This window comes from Typha latifolia, chromosome 1 (genome assembly GCF_019914945.1).
Source record: "Typha latifolia isolate L0001 chromosome 1, TyphaL0001v2, whole genome shotgun sequence".
NCBI lineage: Eukaryota > Viridiplantae > Streptophyta > Magnoliopsida > Poales > Typhaceae > Typha > Typha latifolia.
The window spans coordinates 19,839,156-19,860,813 of record NC_133086.1 but is presented as its reverse complement, the minus strand read 5'-3'; the positions used below and the strand labels follow the sequence as shown (position 1 = coordinate 19,860,813).

The 21,658-nt window shown below is 38.0% G+C and overlaps 2 protein-coding genes across 2 annotated transcripts; one reads left to right on the top strand and one right to left on the bottom strand.

Annotated features, from left to right (window-relative positions):
* The first annotated feature begins 5,501 nt into the window (after positions 1–5,501).
* On the top strand, positions 5,502–9,284 carry LOC140786711 (uncharacterized). Its single transcript, XM_073135335.1, has 9 exons — positions 5,502–5,606; positions 5,687–5,812; positions 6,261–6,312; positions 6,398–6,449; positions 7,034–7,129; positions 8,237–8,290; positions 8,369–8,434; positions 8,776–8,854; positions 8,921–9,284. Exons 1-9 carry the CDS (start codon positions 5,550–5,552, stop codon positions 8,996–8,998), a joined length of 660 nt encoding a protein of 219 aa, XP_072991436.1. The 5' UTR covers positions 5,502–5,549; the 3' UTR covers positions 8,999–9,284.
* Positions 9,285–10,420: 1,136 nt separating this feature from the next.
* On the bottom strand, positions 10,421–18,671 carry LOC140786703 (LRR receptor-like serine/threonine-protein kinase ER2). Its single transcript, XM_073135323.1, has 27 exons — positions 18,266–18,671; positions 17,503–17,638; positions 17,331–17,402; positions 17,109–17,180; positions 16,921–16,992; positions 16,766–16,837; positions 16,625–16,696; positions 16,403–16,474; positions 16,239–16,310; positions 16,086–16,154; positions 15,891–15,962; positions 15,617–15,688; positions 15,302–15,373; positions 15,144–15,215; positions 14,983–15,054; positions 14,837–14,908; positions 14,243–14,314; positions 14,066–14,137; positions 13,920–13,991; positions 13,738–13,809; positions 13,562–13,630; positions 13,404–13,475; positions 13,122–13,195; positions 12,772–12,900; positions 12,127–12,474; positions 11,314–11,684; positions 10,421–10,994 (listed from the first exon to the last, which is right to left on the bottom strand). Exons 1-27 carry the CDS (start codon positions 18,357–18,359, stop codon positions 10,626–10,628), a joined length of 2,955 nt encoding a protein of 984 aa, XP_072991424.1. The 5' UTR covers positions 18,360–18,671; the 3' UTR covers positions 10,421–10,625.
* Positions 18,672–21,658: the final 2,987 nt, after the last annotated feature.

Here is a 21,658-nt window from a genome sequence, read left to right as displayed (position 1 = left end):
TAGAGTTACTTTATGTTTTATTGATATTTGTTCAAAGTTCCAGGGGTTAATGCTGAAAAAGTTCACATAATATGCAGGATCATAGATTTTCTGACTGTAGAAACCAATAGAGATATTAATACAAACTAGTTGAGCTTAGCAAATAGCAACAATCATAACTTGCCCCACGATGGTGATCATAAGATGATCCATGAAATGTATCCTGAAGTAACCCAAGATGTGTGTCATATGGTGGTCAACATCATGGACAAATTATTTCTTCTTAAGCTTTTGTGCTCTTTAGATGGCAAAAGAATTGTTGTGCAAAATACTCAAATGGGTGAAGGAAGCGGAAGCAAAACCCTTCACCCTCAAATAAATCCAAGTGGAATAGCAATAATTTGGGGCAAACCAAATATTAGCAAAGCTAATATCAATATCTATGTGAGAACTCCAAATGCAAGATGCTAGTTGTAGAGAACTTCAAATACCCAAGGTAATCACAAACATGAACACCAAATCAATGCAAACCATGAAGAGAAAAGAGGGAGAGACACGATTTATGTGGTTCGGCGATGTGCCTACGTCCACGGGCGGAGCAATCTTCAATCCACTATGCAAATATTCAAATACAAAGAGATTACAACTCTAATCTCTCTCTAAACAATGGTGGCTCTCCCCTACAAGCTTTTCTCTCTTGCAAAATGCCTACACTCAACCCTAAAACCCAACATTTCTATTTATAGGCCCGGTTCATAATTGAGTTTTTCCGCGTCGCATTCGAACGCCCTCGGGGCGCGTTCGAACGCGCCTAGTGCAAATGCAGACTGGCGTTCGAACGGCCAAAGCCCCGTTCGAACGCCTGCAGAAACTACTGCTCTCGGGTTGGCTCGCGTTCGAACGCGGCTGGGGCCGTTCGAACGCTTGCATCACAGACTGCTCTCTGTTTGGAGCCCGTGTTCGAACGCCCCCAGGGCCCGTTCGAACGCGCGGCACAGAAATGCTGATATTTTGCTGAAACTGAATTTGAACCAATTTTTAACAAAGAATTACTATTGGAAAATATAAGAAAAATTAAGCTAGTCTCTTTGCTCTTTGGCCTTGTTAGTTATTCAAGCTCACATGCTTCCCCTATATTAATTCTAACTTCTATAAGCTACTTAAAATATATATAGTCTCATATTTTTCTCATAATTCTAGACACGCGATTGTATGCCATTTCGTGAAGTTGATAGAATGTTGGTTAATGACAGTTAGTTCTATCTCTCCTTTCTACGATATACACAAGCACGACAATATTGCACATGTTCAAGTGCACAAGCACCTGAGCACAGTCACAACATGAACAGGAAAAATAACAACCCAGAAACAATATATCAAGAGTAGTAGTGATTATAGTTAATCAATAAGGAAGTTAACTTAGGTATGTTTCAGACTAAATAATTTGTGTCCCACTAAAGTAGGTCATTGCATGATCTACTATTGCATCCTAGAAATTTGGTTATATTGAGACATTAGAAATTAGAAGAATTCTAAGAGGAGTACGAGAGTATTTTTGATCATCAATCAATGGTAGCCAGTTACAGTGATGGATTGTGGTATAAACTATACTAACAGGCAAAGGTCAAACATAGAGGAATATTTAAGTGTACAAATGAAGATATTTTTAACATTTTCACAACAACAGAAAAGCCCTCAAAGAGTGTCATAGTAAATGATAAAAGATTTAGTTGCATGCACTTAAATATATGTTTGATAAAGAGTTGTATATACAATATCATAGAGACCAATTTAGTTATATATGTAAAATTAAAAGTTTTAAATGGGATGATAGATTTGTATCACTTCCTCACGATAAAAAATTTAAGAGGAGTCCAAGGTGGTGCATACCAAGATTACTAACTGAAAATAGCATGGACAGTAACTTCATTCCTATTTGGCAATCCTTATCGCTCCATAAAAGTCAGTCAAAGAGAGAGAGAGAGAACGACCAAGATTTGCAGTATACTTACATATTTATATATATATATACATATAATGGTCAACAGATGCTACTTGTAACAAATTTACAGTGGTGAGATCTCAGACAATATTATGCTTCCACCCTAAGATTCTTGTTATTTGTCTCGCATAAGTTAGGTCTACATGCATGCACTATTTTTCTCACACAAAAAATAAAAAAATAAAGGTAGACACCAAATTAACCTGGAGATGGCTTGCAACGTGATCTCTATCTACGCCTTCTACACCCATGAGCTTGGTTATCTTACTAGGAACAGCTTCTGTTGATTTAAAAAAGAAAACGAAAACAATATGAGAATGGATCATTTTTGACAATATGAAGCCACAGCAGTACTAGGGCAAAATATAATCACCCAGTCCCAGTTGGTTAACTGCATCCACAAATTTCTTCTCGAGATCAGCAGTCCAAATCAAACGATTCTTCTTGTGAACTAATGAATTATCCTTTCCCGGCTTCTTCTTCTTCTTCTTCTTCTTCTTCTTCTTCTTCTCTTCCTTTAAGCAACCCTTGATTCCTGCTCCATCATTCGACGATGAGGAGTCTTTGATCGCAGGCGTCTTTCCTTTATCGTTGTCACTCACTGGTGTCTTGGTTTTATCTTCTATAGAGAACTTTCTCCAAGCTACAACTCTCCAAAGGTTTTCTACTTCTTTGAGATCAAGGGGCTTGTTGAGAAAGTAGCATGCGCCTTTTAACATGCCTTTCATCATAGCCTCCTCCTTTGTACCATCTGACATGACTGTATCCAAAAAGATATGCTAAATAAGGATATTAGTTATCACAATCAATGAAACATGCAATAAATTAAGAAATATTCGTAGTGAGTATATACAAATGACTGGGATGCCTAATTCTCCCTCAACAATATCTAGGAGCAAATAGATGCTCATCTCTGGCATGTCAGCATCTGATAGAAGCACATCAAATTCACCTACTCTTTCTCGGAGAATCGATAGCGCAGAGGTTGCACAATGTGATGTAGTCACTGCAATTAATGGTTGACAAAAGAAATGTGAGCTTGTACAGAAATAGTCATATTCCTTAAGAATTGAAAAGAAGATTTTTGTTCCTCTTAAGGAAAGCAATCAAATACAACCAAGCAAACATGCAGCACTTACAATTAGCCCTTGTAATTGAAATTTAAGCACTACAAAATTCCACTGACTTATAAGTAAGAAAATATGAGGTTGAAATGTGGGGTGCTAGATATTTAAATACAACTAGATGTAATCGACAACATGTCTATAAAACTTGGAAAGAAATAATAAAAAGTCAAAAAAATAATAATCAAAAGACCATATTTCCTTCTGAAAAGATTTGAGATGATGAAGATGATCCTGTAGGTAAAATTTGATTCTCAAATACATGCATGTTTGTGAAACAGCAGTTGCCGTGTTTTACCTTCAATCTTTACTCTTTACCTTTGTAGTGGCATGCTGAGAGCATCCTCTTTGCCAAGCCAAGGAATGTTGGATCATCGTTCACAATCAAAGTGTGAAAACCACTAGGAAAAATAGCTATCATATCATCACCCATGATGCTGTAGAAACAAGGGCAAGACTGATTGGAATCCATCTTATATGAAGAGAAGCCACATGACATGTGGCTATTACTAGCACGCTCAGATAAAAGGCCAGCAAAAGGAACTTATGTCTTGTTTATAACTTAATTAATTGCAAATCCCTAAAATGGTCATAGAACATCTCTTCTGATCTTTAATTAAGAAATGAAGTTGTATACAAATAAAATAATGTTGTTCTAAAATAGGCTAGTAAAATAGGAAAGTTCTTCCTATCTTAATAGAGCTTTATTCGTGTCAAAGAAATTAATCAATAAAACCAAGACAGATTCCCTTTCAATAGTGAATCATACATTTTCTGATACTTATATTTTATCAAACTGTTTTCATATATTACTAACTGCATTTTTATTTTACAAGTCTAATCGTCTTGTTTGATGTGAGATGAATTGGATGTGGCTTCTTAAAAGCTAGTCGATTTCAAGAATATCATTTTCTAGTAATTAGATTATTTGATACTTTTCAATAAGTCAGAAAGGTCTAATTACTAAGATTTTGCAACAACTTTTATGCCTACATAAAATGGTGGCAGATAGAATGTTGAAACTTACTTCCACTTAAGGTGTTTTTATTACTATGGTATGAAATTGAGTATTAACTAACATCTAATTCTCCAAAGGTAAAATCTGTCGGATATATAATATCGATCATATGTATAAAAGATATGAAAGTAATTATTGATAGTGCACGTGCCTCGTCCAATAATATGATAAATATGTTTCTAGATTCATATAGCCTTAATATGCACAATCTATGACTACTGCAAACTTCCAAGTTCTTGTGATCATTCATTACAGATTAAATAAAATGTCCTTACATCTAATATGGTATATCATATCTCATATCTGATATTAGGAAAAAAAATAATGAAACTATGTGTGTAAGGGCACATAGAAACAAAATTAGATCATTTCTCTGTAAAGTAGTAGAACTAAGTATAAAACTGAACAATTATTTTAAAGACTAGAGTGTTAGAGCTGAGCATCACCCTGATGTAGTTTATTGAGTAGATGCTTAATATATGCATGTAATTTAAATTTATATATGTATGCACATACGCGCGCGCGCGCACACACACACACACATATATACAGACACTGTTGCTACGCCGGCATTAATTATCAATTTCATATGGTGTGCCTTTAGATATATGAGTAGGAAGAAGATTGCATGTTATGCTTCAAAAAGGTTAAAGGTATTTAATATAGCACCTTTGAGATATGATTGTGGAATCATGTCGAGATACTCATTAAGTAAGACCATCTACCACTTGGAGAGGTCAAAAGGTTCTCTCTCTTTTTGTTGTTTTACTCATCCAGTTTCAACTATATCTCCTTCCACATTCACGTTTGGCATCCTAGGTTTGCTGAAGTAAAACCTTCTTCTACGTGGACCTCTATACATATCTGGGGCATATCAAGCCTTTCAGTTTATATGTTCGATATCAATCTCCTCATATGCCAACCTTTCAACATTTACTAGTATTGCTTGTTAATTTATCGACTTGAATCCAGAAGACATATGTATACTAATGAAGTTACTAGGAAAAACATTTTTTTTTTGTTTAGCTACAATAATGGTCAGATTAACTATATAAATTCATGGTTAATATTTGAATCCCTTCATATGATAGTAAGTAGAAGTCTATAAGTAAATCAATTTAGGGTTAAATTAATATTCGAATGCAGAATTTTACATTATTTTACAAAGTATGAATCATTAGCAACATTTAATAGAATGAGACTAGTAAAATTTCCTCTCAATAGGAAAGAGGATAAGAATAAGGACTTCTTCTGTGGGTCATCTTATGGGCCGCCTCTATCAGAGGCCTGCGAAGCAAATCCGACGGCTGGGAATATCCCTCCAACTATTCGACGGTGAGGATCACAACAAGACTCCACCTATAGCCTCCCGCCTTCCGGCTCGCCCTCCTCTTCCCCTTCGGACTTCGACACTCGCACACCAAAGATGTCGTCAGTGTCGCTGTGTTTCACCGACCACTGGATCCCGTCACCGCCGGCGGGCGTAAGACTTTTCACCATTGTCTCCTCTTTCTCCTCCAACCTCCTCCTCTTCTCTCTAATACGAGCGAAACCAACGTGCAGGTCCGCAATGGCCTCTCTCCGCCGGGCTTGTCTAGGGTTTCGTTCGGTATCCTAAGGAAGCCGATGCGTTCTTCTTTGGAACTGCTCGTAGCTCCAAATCGCTGCTCCGAGAGGGACCAGAGTGAGGTGAGATTCCTCTGTTCTTCTTCTTTGAGTCCTTTGGAAATTAGAAGGTCTCGATCGATTGTCTATAATTCTTTCACTAGGCTAATTGGGAATGGTAGGATAATTGCAACACATTTGGGTGTATAATTTTATAAGAACGTGTAAATCAAATGAATGCTAAATGTGTAGAAAGATTTGGAAGGAAATGAAGAGTTCATTTGAAATCAATGGAACATCTAGCTCTATCGGTGAAGTTAAGCATAGAAGGTAAGAAACTTATCTGGAATAAACAGAATATATGTCTTCTAGATGGGTGTACTAACCTGTTACTTTCAGATAGTTTCACGGTTGGATATATGAATGGTTTAAGATGTCTTTCTACTCTGCAGTAGAGGTCCATAGTATCAAATTGATTAACTTTTATGTTTTGTTCAGATTGGTTGCTTATCACTGAGTTATTTCGTGTCAGGTGGATTCAACACCTGTTGGAGATACTCATGAGTCATCTGTAGATTCTAGTGGTAACGATGTTCTTCACACTTTGAATCATCATTTTCCCTGGATTTATTTAGAACTTATGGCCTTTCTTTTTTATTTTTGTCATAGGTTCAGGGAAAGGTGACAGCAAACAATCTGTGAAACCCTTTTCATCTAATGAGTATTTTACACCTTACTGTTTACACAAAGCTTATTTTCAACAGAAGAATAAGGCTTCTAGATTTCTTATGTATTAAATTTGGTCCTCTTTTTCTTGGAAGTAACTCAAGTTACTCAACTTGAACTGTTATAGAAGAATATGAATCAATCAAGCTCTCTAGTATTACAAGAATGGAAGATATAAAAAGGGATTGCGTGTTCTTTGCTTCCATTCCCCTCTTCTTCAACATGCCAATGTTCACCTTTGTAAAGGGAATCTTACCATGGCCACAATTAATTAGTCACGTGGAGTCTATTGAACAGAAACTTTCTTGACAGTATCAGATTCTTGCTAGTTTTAAATATGCATATTATATTACCTTAAAATGTCGTGTCGAAAGCACCATATTTTCTTGTTTCATTTATATGAGAAATTTTCTTTTGACTTTTGCATTCTTATATTATAGAAATTATCGTGCTTTAGATGAGTTTGGGTGTGTTTTGATTTGGAATGAAGGGCATACAGCTTCCTTAGCTTTTTTGTGCTTTCTTCAGATATTCTATCACAATATCCGACGGGAGTAAAATCCCATCTGCTTTTTCCAGATTGTTGCAGAAATTAAGGAGATACGGTGTTGCAGGAGTATTGTCATATGGGCTGCTTAATACCATCTATTATCTTACCACTTTTCTCTTGGTTTGGTGAGTTCAAGTCGAGTCACATGTAGTCTTTTATTCATCTAGATACTTTTGAACAAAACTATAAGTTCTTGGTTAACACTTAACTGATGTTGTTACAGAAACAGCAAGAGAAATGTTATCTACATGTATACTTACTGTTTCAAAATACAGGTATTAGGCAAAAACAGGTGAGGTGAAAAATCTAGAGATTGCCTGACATTATATCATAAATATATCCATGAAGTAAGAACATTCAGTGCCACTATCTAATCAGCACTTAAGATTCAGGAGGTTATAGGCATTTGTACAATAAATGTTCTATCTCACTTTGTCTCTATCCGTGTGTAGGTAACATCACAATCAGAACAGTCAAACTAGGGAAATGTCAAAGTTAAAGTTCATGAATCATATATGCTTGCGAGATTGTTGAGAAATACTTTCATTCTGTGTTTTTAATTGAATTTTCACTGAATCCATTCAATCTACTAATTGAAATTCCATCAGTATGCACTACAGTTCCGTCATGCTGAGATTCCTTAAATCACCGTAACATCAGGATAATTCTATGAACAGTTTTGAACTTTTGATGTTGTTCAGTAACTTCAGTTATTTTAGGAAAACCTAAACATACATTACTTTGAATCACCTCTGATTCTTCAAACATTGGGATAATTATGCTCTTTAGCATGTACCCTCTGGTTCATAAATCACTTATTTCAGATTTCTAATTAGGTTGAATTATATTTAGGATTTTCTTGAATCTGGTTGAGGATAATTATTATACAAACTGTGACAAATATGCTTGTCTATAGGGATTTAGATATAGCATGAAAATATATTGTAAGAACTTGAAGCTACAAGATTTTATAGGCCAAGACGTTCAAAATTTTCATCTGGCCAATCTTTTCTTGGCTTTCTGAGTTGACAGGCCTCATTTACTTTGCCTATAGAGTCCAACTCATTGATCATAAATTCATAATAGTGTGTTTGGTTGTTCTGTGCATGTATATGTGTTCCTCTGTGTTGTTGATTTTGTCTTGTCCATGTGTACCCACAACAACTTTGATGATACTGTTATCCCAATCACTTTCCTTAAGGTTTGATGTTGTATATTATTTCACTTTCCAGGTTTTACTTCGCCCCAGCTCCTGGTAGAATGGGTTATGCTGCAGCTGTTGAAAGGTAATGACTAAAGAAATTATTATTTATAACATTGTTTATAGTTTCTCACTAGAGGTGGTGCTTTTCGTCATCCTACAGATTTCTCAAAATAATGGCAATGGTATGGGCTGGCAGCCAAGTTACCAAAATTATACGAGCAGGAGGGTTAGTTTGCTTAAACAAACTCAATTTAACTGAAGTGTTTCACTGTTGATGCTCCTGGCAATTTATTCTACCTCTGATTGGGCAATTCAGATACTTCTTAGTTACGATCATATCACATATTCCTGTTAATATATCTGGCGATCTGCTATATAGCAAAAACCAGATCTGCTATATAGCAAAAACCATGGTTTTCCTAGACACAAAACTTTGGCAATGAAATATGAGGGCATTGAGTTTCTTCCGAATAAGATATATTAAGAGGATCATCTGGAAGTATAGGCCATAATTGATTTATTTCATTAAGATCCCCTAACTTTGAATGATCTAATTGCCTGATATAGGGCCCTGGCCTTAGCTCCTTTTGTTGATCGAGGATTGTCCTGGTTCACAATCAAGTTCAAATTTGAGTCACAAGGGAAGGTAAACTTCAGATATTCAATATTTATGTCTTTGAGATAATTACACCTCTTTTTTCCATCCTTGCAGGCATTTGCAGCGATTGCAGGTTTATGTTTCACACTGGCCGTTCTCCTGTTTTTCTCGTTGACATTGCTTTCAGCGTAGAACCTTTTACTGCATATGGTAGTGATCTTCAGATGCCTCTTGAGAGAAATTCTTTTATCTCGTTCCCCTCTTTTTGGCTGCAATTATCTACACATCCGATTGTATCAACAGTAATATGAGAGATGCCGTGTATTAATCAAGAATATAAAAGAGAGTTTACTCCTGTTAACCCCATCTCCCTTGTGATGTGTCAAATTCAATGTTTAGTGCGAGAACGTTCGGTTGTTGCCTATATAATGCAGCGTGTATTTACGCAAGAAAAGGAATCCCACCTTTTGACTATTAATTTTTGAATGTTATAGCTCCTTATTTCTTGCCGTTTGTGCATTTTACCGTGGTTGGTTGGACTTTTCACCTTTACTAGCGAGTTGCTGCCTCTCTTTGATGGAGTGACCTCAAGTTTTGGACTGTCAACAGTAAGATCAACAGAGTTTATTGCAATTTGCGGTCAGATTTCGACACCGTGCGTAAAAAATAACTATACACTTTCTGAGCCTCCTATGTCCGATATTTGACTCAATTGCTGAATTTTCTGAAGTTAATGCCTTTGCAAACAGGAATTTCTTCCAACCTAGCTATAGAAGACATGCAAATGTATTTCTGCAGATTACTCCTGTTTATTGGAAAGTTGTGTACAAAGAACTACTGTTTTTTCACTCGAGGTGTCCGTTGATAAACTCTAGATTCCGGAACTACAAAACCTGCAAAGACATGACCCTTTGTTATTGACTTGATGGCCGTGTTCAAGTTTTAGATATTGTTCTCAGTTCGTTTCAGCTCATGTGAAGAGTTGATATTTTGGTTTACGGGCTTCACTTGATTTGAGTAGAATCTGGAGGTAAAATTTTCCCTTTTAAGGCTTAGGAAAAGGCTGACATTATGTTAAATTTAAAACCCGTCATTTGTCTAACTGTGCATATTCACTTCAATGTTAAAGGAACTTGTTTGGGGACTAAACCAAATACAAATACTTTCAACGGTCCAACCCAACTCGCCGTCACCAAATACTCCCAACCCAATCAGTATCACAAGGACCACAAGCCAGTGATTGGGGCCCCATTAACATCCACAGCCAAAAGGTTCCACCTGATAGCAGGAAATTTCCAATCTTTAGCTACCCCACCTCATTAGATTGGCCATAACTTCCCAAACCACAACAAGCTCCTCTATCACGAGGATCCACCCCCCTATGTCAGATTGCAAGGACCACACAAATCAATCATCACGGCCTCCCCACAAGAGCTCAGACTACAGCTAAGGCCGGTCACTATTGCTCAGTAAATTATTTACCATCCCGGGCACAGTGACATGAAGCTTTTTCCATCCCAAAGACAAGCAAATGTACTACTACTGAACACATCCCGGGCACTCATAGTGAATCCCACAAGGACCACAACCCCACCCACTAGTCACTTCCTCAACTTTAAACAGCATTACCAACTACCTTTTCTTGATACTATCCAAGACTATTCAATCCAGTTCACATGTTTCCAATGCTACAAATGACAGACAAAAAAGGGGTTGACAAAAAAAGATACAAAAAAGGATACCGATTTGTACAGTAATCACTAAGCAGCATTTGATCTTTACCTTCTGTAGAAATGTGACAGATGAGTAACCGCGAGAATTACTCAGAGTTCTGAGATATCACCTCGCCAAACTTGAGGAAGAGCTGGGCATCGGATGTGCTCATAGAAGCGGGGCAAGTAAGGGCGTTGGGGTTCTTTAGGTTGGAATACTCGTTAATGTAGCTTGGCACCGAGGAGGGGGGTGGTAGTGCAAGAGTCTGCGGTGTTTTCGGTGTTGGACTTGACTGGACTAAGCATACCAGAACTCGAGTTACCTCATGCATGGTTGGACGGTCCAATGGCTGCCTTTTAGTGCAGAGGAGGGCCAGCTGAAAAACCTTCTTTACCTCCCCTAGATCTTTGCAGGTGGAAGAGATGTCCGGATCCACTGTCTCCATGACTGCATTGCTTGCCGCCTTTGAAAGTATCTGTGGAACAATTTGGAAGCATCTGCATTAGCAATTAATGGAGACAAACAGCTTTGTCATACTACTCATTGGTTCTTGACGAGCCCGACTAGCTTTGGGTGACACTAGTACATTAATAATAGCACTACGCTACAAACATCACATTGGGACGGTGCATACTGCAGATAAAGAATCCACATGATAGGTTTCAGCATGAGGGGCCCATTAGCAGTTACAAACCAATAATGATTACTGTATCATAATTGAGAAGCACATTTCAGTTCAAAAGGTTACCAATTATCTAAGGAACAAATGAGAAAAAAAAGGAAACAATAGTTACCAAGTGATGCAGATTAGATTCGTTATCGACTGCCTTTCTTCCCGTTAGGAGCTCAAGCAGGACAATGCCATAACTGTAAACATCAGATTTCTCATTGAGGCGGGATGTGCGGGCATACTCCGGATCAATATAACCAATAGTGCCCATGACATACGTTGATGTATGGGTCTTGGAAACACATAAGCTCTTCGCAATGCCAAAATCAGTGAGATGAGCCTCATAGTCCTTGTCCAAAAGAATGTTTGAGGACTTAACATCCCTGTGGATTATGCGAGGGCTGCAATCATGGTGAAGATAAGCCAGACCCTGAGCAGCTCCAAGTGCAATCTGAAGACGAGAATCCCAATCAAGCTTTTTCTTTTTAGCTGATCCTGCAAAAGCGAAAAACAATATTTTCAAATAGTTAGGTAGCAATAATAATTTCTACTGAGATTGTGGTCCTCGAGGACATCTATTACAGCTGGTAACTACTTTAGCCAATGACATGACACTAAGCCATGTGCTATTAAATTACTAACATGCAGATATAGGGTTTGCTTCACTAGAAACAGGTACTGCTATTTTATGAATGATAACAACTTTCCAAAACTTCAAGATTGCTCAGTGAATGATGCCATTCAATATGTTCAACAAAAATTTTATACTCCAGGTTTGACTATCAATAATATAGAAGAGAACTTTTAAGCAAAAGAGTTTCACAGAGATGGCAAGAAGGCTAACAAAACCAATCTATTAGAGTGCCCATGCTGTTAAAAATGCCAAGTATGCAAAAACATTCAATGAAAACACAGAAGATTATCGACCTATCCATACCATGTAGAAGATCCCAGAGGCTTCCATTCTCCATGTAATCATAGAAAAGAAGATTGCCTGCTGGAGATAAAGAGTATCCTTGGAGGCTGACCAAGTTTCGGTGTTTGATGCTTCCAACAGTGTCCAGCTCAGTCTGAAATTCCTTTATGCTTTGCGGATAGTGAGAGTACAGCCTCTTTATAGCCACTGGCTTGCAGTTCTTCAGCTCACACTTGTAGACTGTGCTTGATGCACCATAACCTATTATATACTTCTCACTCAAATTCTCGGTCATCCTCATAATGTCTTCATATACGTGAAGGGCCATATTCATGTGAAGAATCACCAGCTTTGGAGAAATAGTGTTAACTGCAAGAGCAAAAACTTTTAATCATATGACAAGGTGACTGAAGAATAGCTGGACATATTGAAGGAAACATTCTGGTGCAAATCTTACAGAATAATCTTTCAACTGAAAACAGCTTCATGACTTCTATCATATGGGATTAAGTGTGAAATTATCATCACATTTGAACAAATATTAATGAAGACAAAATCAGAAAAAAGTAGCATTAACATAATAAGCAGCACTAATATTACATAGACAATTTGCAGTAACATAGTTATAAAAAATGCAATGGTAGATGTTATTACAGATCGATTTACCTGGTTTGTTTATTGAACCGTCAGGGAAAGGGGGAGGACTATGTGGTCTACAAGCAGCTACTAGGATCATTAGTAGGATCACCAGTGCACCCACGGCAATTCCAAGAATTGCGGCTTTTGATATTGAAGCTGCATAAATGATTGCAGGGAAAGAGAGGAATTAGCCAGTGCAGCTGCTTCCTGATCCTAATCCTTTAAGCAGAATTTTCAAATTGTCTAATCGTCGAAGTGATACTTCAAACAACACATCTAGGATGATTATAACTAGGATGCAAATGAATAATTATGGTTGTAGGGATTGAAGGTCTGCCACATTACTGTAATAGTCAAACCAAATTAAGTATTCTTACCTCTCTCAGGTGGATGAGATGAATGACATGAGGAACTAAGCCAATAACCACAAAGCCCAGGATTACCTAGAAAGCTGAAACCAGCACAGAAAATATAAGAATTTCTTACGTGACAAAATTAAGATCAATAATCGTTATGCATGACTTGGTTCAACAATAGGTATGAAAACAACTATACTGAACAAAATCCAACATTACAACTTCAGCAAGAAAATACTAGAACAAGGGATGTAGACAAGCAAATGCCAGTATTAAGATATGGCAATCATCACTGCATCATACCTATCAGGTGAAAATCTAGAGAAATTGTTGTCCGTGGGAATTACACCAACCAAATTGTTGTAAGATACGTTTCTGTTTCCATTAAAACAAGGCAGAAAGTGTCAGCTACTATTAAAATCAACTAACAACCTTAGAGAGCTCAGAGCTGGTTGGCTTACAGGACAGTAAGACTGATACAATTCATAAGTGACGTAATTTCACCTGAGATATTGTTGTTCTCTATATTCCTGAAAAGAATAAGTAAAAAATGATGGCAAATTACTTCCATTCTTTGCTTAGTTCGGTATTCATTGTAAACATGCGTAAAAGAGATGACTACAAGTTTAGGACTTACAGTGAGATAAGATTCTGCAACAGTCCAAGTTCCTGGGGAATTAGGCCCGAGATGCGATTATTTGACAAATCACTATAGCACAAGATTTCCAAAGAAAAATAAGCATCAGAATCCACCAAATTGAAATAAAATAAATTGCCCTGAAAATTAAAGGTTCCAAATGCTTGACAAAAAGTTCTTACATCTCCATTATACTCCTTAAGTTTCCAAACTCAGATGGAATATAGCTGACAAGGAGATTGTTGCTCAGGTTCCTGGATAATAACAATGACAGCTGTAAAGACACGATGCAAAAGAGAACATAAAATATTTTAATGACAAGTCTTACAATTTTAAGAGATGTTCCAAACCACCAATGGAGGACGGGATGGGACCGCTTATCTTGTTAGATGAAATATCACTGGTCAAAATTCAGCTTATTGTCAGGAAAAATCAAACAGCCGGAAGATGCATAATATTTATTTCCCACAAAACATGTCACGTCCTGTAAACCATTCATACTTACAGAGTATCTAAATTACTAATCCTTGATAGTTCAATTGGAATAGGACCTTTCAAATTATTGGACGATATATTCCTGCAGCAAACATAAACATATATGCAATCAATTAATCTAGATTGGGTATATGATCTTCGGTACAAGCAGAAGAACAATGACAAAGTAGACTAACCATGGATAAAGCACATGATTATGCAATATAGTTGAATGCACAGAGTGTTAACAAGGAGAGATCGATATCGTCAAACTAATAATAGATAGTTATTGAAAGGCCTCTCAGTAGACTAATGAGAGCATGTCTTATTCATTATTGGTCAAGTGATTCTTCTAAGTCTCAAGATTTGCATGAGCAATTCCGAGGTAACAAATAGCAAATGTACAACACCAGTAAAGCACTAAAGTAAGCATGCAAGCATCAGGCTAGAAGTGAACATGCAGCAAAGACAAGTGAACTCCATTAAAGTGATCCATCAGGCTAGGTGTGCAACAGATTCAGACTAATCAATCACAAAAATGCAGTCATCCTCCTTGACTATAAAAGAAGCAAATAAACAAGCAGATTCAAAAACCACACATTAGTAAAATCAAGGGCATACTCACAAATAAGTCATGCTCTCAAGCTTTTTTAATGAGCCTGGTATGGTTCCATTCAACTTATTGCCATGTGCATTGCTGCAGAAAAAAATAAAATAAAAATGGAGAATATAAAATTTTTATGAGGAAAATTTTCCAAACATGATCCTTACAAGCTATTGAGGTTCACGCAGGAACTCAGGTTATCAGGGATTGGCCCATTAAGATTGTTATTTGCAATATTTCTGCAAGAATATTCATAACACGAGTATAACATTCTAGTTTTCAAATAAAATCTATAACAACTGAGCACAATGTTCAGGGACAAACTTACAAGTCAAACAAATCTGCGAGCTTTCCAAGCTCTGGTGGAATTTGCCCAGTGAGCTGGTTATCATTAAGTTCCCTGCAGAATTAAAATATTTTACCTTGAAAACCCATACCAGTTTTCAGAATTTTCTTTTGGAGACAGAATAACATCAGTACACTTACAGGTAATGAAGTCTTGTCATGTTACCAAGCTCGGGTGGAATTGGTCCAGTTAGTCTATTTCCTTGTAAGTACCTGTGGATCAGAAGTCTTATTGTCCAACAATGACAGACGCTAACAAATGGTAATTGTCAAGATTATATGTGCCCCAGTATTTTGAGGTCTATCCACAGTTGAAAACATGTAACAACATTTTTTTGAGAGAAAATGCTTCTAACTAAGGTGAATTTTGTACCTTTAAGTTTAAACAAAATAAACTGATAGCATCAAGATGTAAACTGATGTATAAGAGAAATACACAGCAAGCCACAAACTTACAGTTTCTCAGTGTATGTCAAGTTCCCCAAAATAGGTGGAATAGGACCACTTAAAAGATTGCAGCTCAGATCTCTGCGGCAAAATACATAGAAGATGGAAGAACCATTGAGTAACATATAAATGCAGACAAAAAATAAGCTTTTGCTAGCATGTCGTGGACTTGCACTTAAGTCAATTTCATTATGCAAACCAAATTTTGTGTGAATATTTCAGTTAAGGAAAAGCAGTTGCATTGCAAAGTGTTACTAAATTTTACAAAATTTTATTAACTTACAGCACTGCAAGAGCCTGCATAAGACCAATGACAGATGGAATAAGCCCAGAAAATTTGTTGCCTTGCAACGACCTGGTGCAAAATGGCAGAATGAAATTCTTCACAACTTGATTTACACAGAAGGAAATATGTTTCCGATTAGCACTAAAGAGAAGCTGAGGACATGCATTTCAGTAGAGTTTCACAGCCACCTACAATGTAGCAACTTGCAAAAATCCAATGTTGAAGGGAATTTCACCAGTTAGCTGATTGTAAGACAAATCCCTGAATCAAAATGATTAGTTATAACCAAACCTTCATATTTGGAAAGGTCAATGAATTAGGTGATCCAGATGGCTTAATACGTACAAAACCTGAAAGCTTGTACAGTTTCCAATACTCTGAGGTATACTTCCTGTCAAACTATTGTTCTTGACATCACTGTAGAACAGTAGGATATCTATCATTCCAGACCAAATGCAAGGATGCATGCATGAAACTTGTCAGGAAAAGTTGAGAAAGATGGGACTCACAAGTACCAAAGCCCAGTTAACTGGCACATATCTGGAGATAGGGTTCCTTCCAAGTTATTTCCACGCAGTCCCCTGGTAAAAATAAGCCATTTTGGGTACCAGTTTATTAAAATTGCATACCGTTGGATTAACCTATTAGACATTAGCTGGAGAGAGCAAAGATAGCTAGTTGTAGAAGTGGCACTAGTTTATTTGAAACACAGGGAGACAAGAAATACTCACAAGTACTGGAGAACTTCATTCCAATAAATGAGCCTAGGGATTTCTCCGCTTAGCTTGTTTTGAGCTAAGTCCCTGATTGCAGGCGGATCAGATATACTCCACACATGATATAATGTAAAATTAAAGAAACAGCGAACTTACAGAATCTTCAAGTTAGGTATCTGGGACAATGTTGATGGAATAGGCCCAATGAGTTGGTTGTTCTTTAAGATCCTGATTGATGAAACATCAGCTGTAGGTCCTCAATAATGCAAATTACTGTGCGTGATATTGTTATCACTTATTAACAGACTTACAATGTTTCCAGCTGCTTTAACTTTGATATGGAAAATGGTATATCGCCGTAGATATTGTTGAACGATAAGTCCCTGCAAGACCACACCAAGAAGGACAAGATGACATTAGGACGTTTACCAACTTGATCCAGCTAAGGGGGGAAAACTTACCAGCAGCAAATGAAAAGGTTACAAGGAATGGGACTTACAGCGACTTTAACGACGAACAATCACCTATTTCATCTGGAATCTGTCCGGATAAACGATTAGCCTTAAGGTCACTGCATTAACAGCACACAAAAGAAACAAAATAAGAAGAAAAGCGTATTAGTATAAGACAACTTCTTCGCTATTATTAGCCTAAAATTACATATACCACTAATTCACAATGCTAATGACAGTCGAAATATAAGAGGGTTGATTGGCTGTACATTGATACAAGACTCTTCAGATTTCCAATAGCTGGTGAGATCTCCCCATCAAGATTCAAACCCGATAAGTTGCTGCATTTTTAAAATGGCAAAGACACCGAAAAAAGAGATCCAGTAAGAAGGGGAGATCTACATCCCAAGAAACGAGCCGACAAGAGAAAAAAGTTCTTACAGAGAAACAACATTGAAGGTAACATTGTCACAGATAACCCCTCGCCATAAACAATAGTCCGAAGACGACTCGCTCCAGTCATATAATATGTTATCCACATTGCGGAATGACTTCTTGATCTCTGATAGTGTTGCCCCTGTGAGAAATTTCAAACTTAGATTCGACCAGTTAACGATTGTACAACGTACCGTTGAGCAGCCCAACAAAAGATCCATGCAAATCATGATCTAGGTGAAAAGTTGTAGCTTTAACTATATATATTTAGGTTGATGATAACAGTGGAACTCCCAAATGAGTGGCATACTATGCAAAAGATGAACAGAAGTCAATGGGAAAAGGTGCAGTTTTCGTTAATGGGGTTGAAGATGACTGGAAAATGAAACATAAGATAAGAAGGTAGTATAAAGAAATGAACTTGAGCTCCCTAATCCGGGGTCGAGTAAAAAAATAGAGACAAATAACTATAGAACCAGAAAGGTGTACTTTCCCAATAATAAAATAATAAGAGGATGTAATCTTCTATCTGAACAGAGATTTAGAATAAAATATTAGGAGATACACTTGGGATAGTGTTATCTTCCATTGTTCTCTTCCTAGATTGGGTAGCCATTAGAGAATATTGCACGAAGAACTAAGAAATAGGAGATAAAGCGAAGAGGGTAAGCCTCAAAACGTCGAAAAAAAACCAGAAAGGGAGGTATTTTTATTCTCCATGAACCAGAGCTTTGAGAAGACGAGCCCCGCATTCCCTTGGTAAGCTTACCGTCGGTGGCATCAGCGCCGCACGCGGTGCTCCAAACCGCACAGATGACCAGAAGAGCAAGCACTAGTTGCTCCCACCACCAGCCCGCCGCCATGGCCTCCACCGCTACAAACCGAGTCGGGTCACCGGAAAAGATCCGCGACGCGAGTATCTCATCCTCCGTAACTAGCTTCGCCACGGAGAGAAGCGCCCCGGAGCCAGGAGCCAGGAGCGGTTAAAGAAGCTTCTTGTAGGGGAATGGAGATGGTTTCGTAGAGCTCGTAGCCATTTCCCAATGCTCTGCTCCTAGAGATAGAAAGAGCTATGGACGTAGAGAGAGAGAGGGGGGGGGCGGAGTGGGAAGAGGATTTTGGATGTAGAGAGAGAGAGAGAGAGAGAGAGAGGATGGGATCACGAAGGGTTTGCCTGACCCGTCACATCGATGTGGCAGCGTCTCTAAATACACGCCATACTCTTCTTTCTATCTGCTCTCCCTCTCTCTCTATCCATCTGTCTTTCTCTCTCTAGATCTCTTTCTCTCTCGTCTCTATGTTTTTTTTTCCTTCTCACTCTTAGTGAGAGAGAGAGAGAGAGAGAGAGAGAGAGAGAGACGAGTGAGGTATGGATGAGCAGAGCTGCAGAAGGGTGGCAGGGCTGTTCTTTTCCGCTTTCTTTTTTTTCTTTTCTTTCTTTTCTTTCGTTGGGATTTAACCAAACTAACTACGGGCTGGAAGGTAATTCTATACACTGGTATATATTTTCTACCATGGGTTTGATGTGAGAGAGAGAGAGATGAATCTTGGTGAGAAACGAGGAGGGGGAAACGCGAGGGGATGGAATATATCGACATCAAGTCCAATCATGTTTTCCCTCATCGCTGTAACAGTTACTGCTATCCCGTTACAGCTGCAAAAAACTGCTGCTCTCTGTCCTCTTTTAAATATATATATGAAAAAAAATAACCTTCTGCTATCTGTCGTATGTAACTACGTTGACAGTGAGTTGGGAGGTAATAAAAAGGGAATGGATAATAAGCTGCCCCTCGATCATGGATTCTATTTTTCCTATATAATTATGTCAGAATTAATATTTAGTATGGTTTGAGCTTTGTATGTTCTAACCTATATGAACTCATGATTATTTTTTTTTTAAATGGGTACAATTCCACGCTGAGTACAGAGTGATAATGACTAACTCATGTTAGGCATAACCTAACATCCTAGACTCGTCGGTTGGACTCGGGTTGGGTCTAGGATAGAGTTATCTAGCACCTTGAAAAACCATATTAGTGGTATAAAGAATTGTTCGCATATATTTACGTAGCATCTTTATTATAATTATTTGAAAAGAATGAAGTAGCAATCTGCAATGCTAATCAAGGAGTATATCAAAGAGTATAACTTTTTTTTTCAGTGGCTGGGGGCATATTTTAAAGTCACCATCCTCTACAATTGCAGCCCAATTAGCCACTATGATCTGGGGCCTGTAAGTACGAATAAATTTGTCACCTATAAAACCACATAGAAAATGTCGTTATAAACATTTAACAAAGCAAGATGTTCATCAAATCACACCAGGTTTTCCATGTGTAAGCCAAGCCCTAAGCAATTCGTTGAGTGGATAACACACTTGTGAATTTGAATTGCGATGGAGCACCATTTTATTCATGAGCTACATCGGCACATAACAATCGAGTTAAATTAAACTTGAGCCTATTTGAATTTAAAGAATAGGAGGCTAAGTTTATGGGAGAAAATATCATTAAAACCTAGAGTTAGATAGAAATATAAGTTATTAAATTAAAAAAATTAATAATTATAAATATATAAAAATATTATATTTGAGTCGAAAGTAAACAAGCCGACTTCGGCTCGGGCTAGACGGAGAAATTCAAATAAATCCTAAACCGAGAAGATGGGTAGAAACAAAGAATCCCAATATCTTGACCTAAGTTGAGAGGGATCAGAGATATTTTACCATCAATATCTGGAGCTCGGGAGTACATTCCATAAACTTACGTTTCCCAAGTCCATGCAAGTTAATTTCCATCGACTGCTAATTTACAGATCTACCTCTCATGCGTACAAGGAAATAGATCACATTTATTAGTAGCAAGCAGTAAATGCACTCGGCTTATTTTCGTGCTCGTTCGAAAAAGCTACCCGTATTAATACCCCCTCTGTCCATCCCAACAGAAGAAAAAAGCCCGGTTTCCTCTTTCACTCGTTAGGAAATGGGCGTTTCCCGGGGTTTGGCAAAAAGCCCGTTTCCCACTCGGGCAAACTACGAACCGGCGGAAGGCGACGTCCCATCGGGGCCCACGATTCTCTGACATGGATCCATTATTGGAGGTGGGTGGGAGAAGTGGTAATTATTTTTCGGGTGTCGATAGCATTCATCTCTTTTGTGCATGGCATCAGCAAGAGCTCAGGCGGCTGTTGGATCGAGGCGGATTAGTACGAGTCCTTTTCAGGGTGACAACAATTTGAGGCCCAACATTATTCAAACATTTATTTCTCCTCCTTTCCCTCCCATCTCTCTCCCCACTCTACTCGGTCTCTCTCTCTCTAACTTTAATCCTTTTCGCCTTCTTCTTTGCTCCCTTTATTGGGCTAGGATTCTATTCGATCCGAACCCACTTTTATCTTTGTTTAAACCGCGGCCAGCACTTATACAAGGTACGACCGCATAAAAGCTTCTATGTGATCGTAGGTAAACTAAATTTGAACTAAATTACGAGAGATGGAGTCGGAGGTGGCTTGTTGGTGGCCAGCCACTTTGGTTTTAGTAAATAAATATGTATTTTAGAAAGTTTATGACTGCTTATTAGTACAAAATAACGTTCACCGTAAAGTAAATGTGGTCCAAAATATATGATATAAAATATATTTAACTTAAAAAAGGAATCATAAGAGAAATGTAATAGCCTAGGTAACCAGAAAAAGAAAGAAATAGAAAAGATAACTAAAAAATAAGTGGCCTCGTCGAAGAGGGGGAACAAGGCAATTAAGTTATTTACGGGCCAATGCCCTGGTTCCAAAGTCCACTAATCGGACGGTCAGGAAGTAGGGAGACCGCGCTACGAGTGGGCAGGATTTGACAACTCAGGTTGGTTCCTTTTGGCGGGGCCTGGTGGATAGACGTCGTACGGTGTCGTCTTCGTAGCATAGCTGTTGGTGATGACGATTGGGTGTACGGGTGGGTCTGCATGCGGGGCCCGGCGTGAATTATTACGGACCGACCTGCTTCACTTTTTTATCCGCAGGACACTGTGTCAGGTTAACCGAACCTCCAGCGCGCCAACAAACCCGAGTTTAATCTTCATTCTCCCCCCGGTTACGTTTAATCTTCGTATATGGAATAACTAATCACTATTCATCGGATAAAGTCCAAGGCCAATCGAAAGACCTAAAA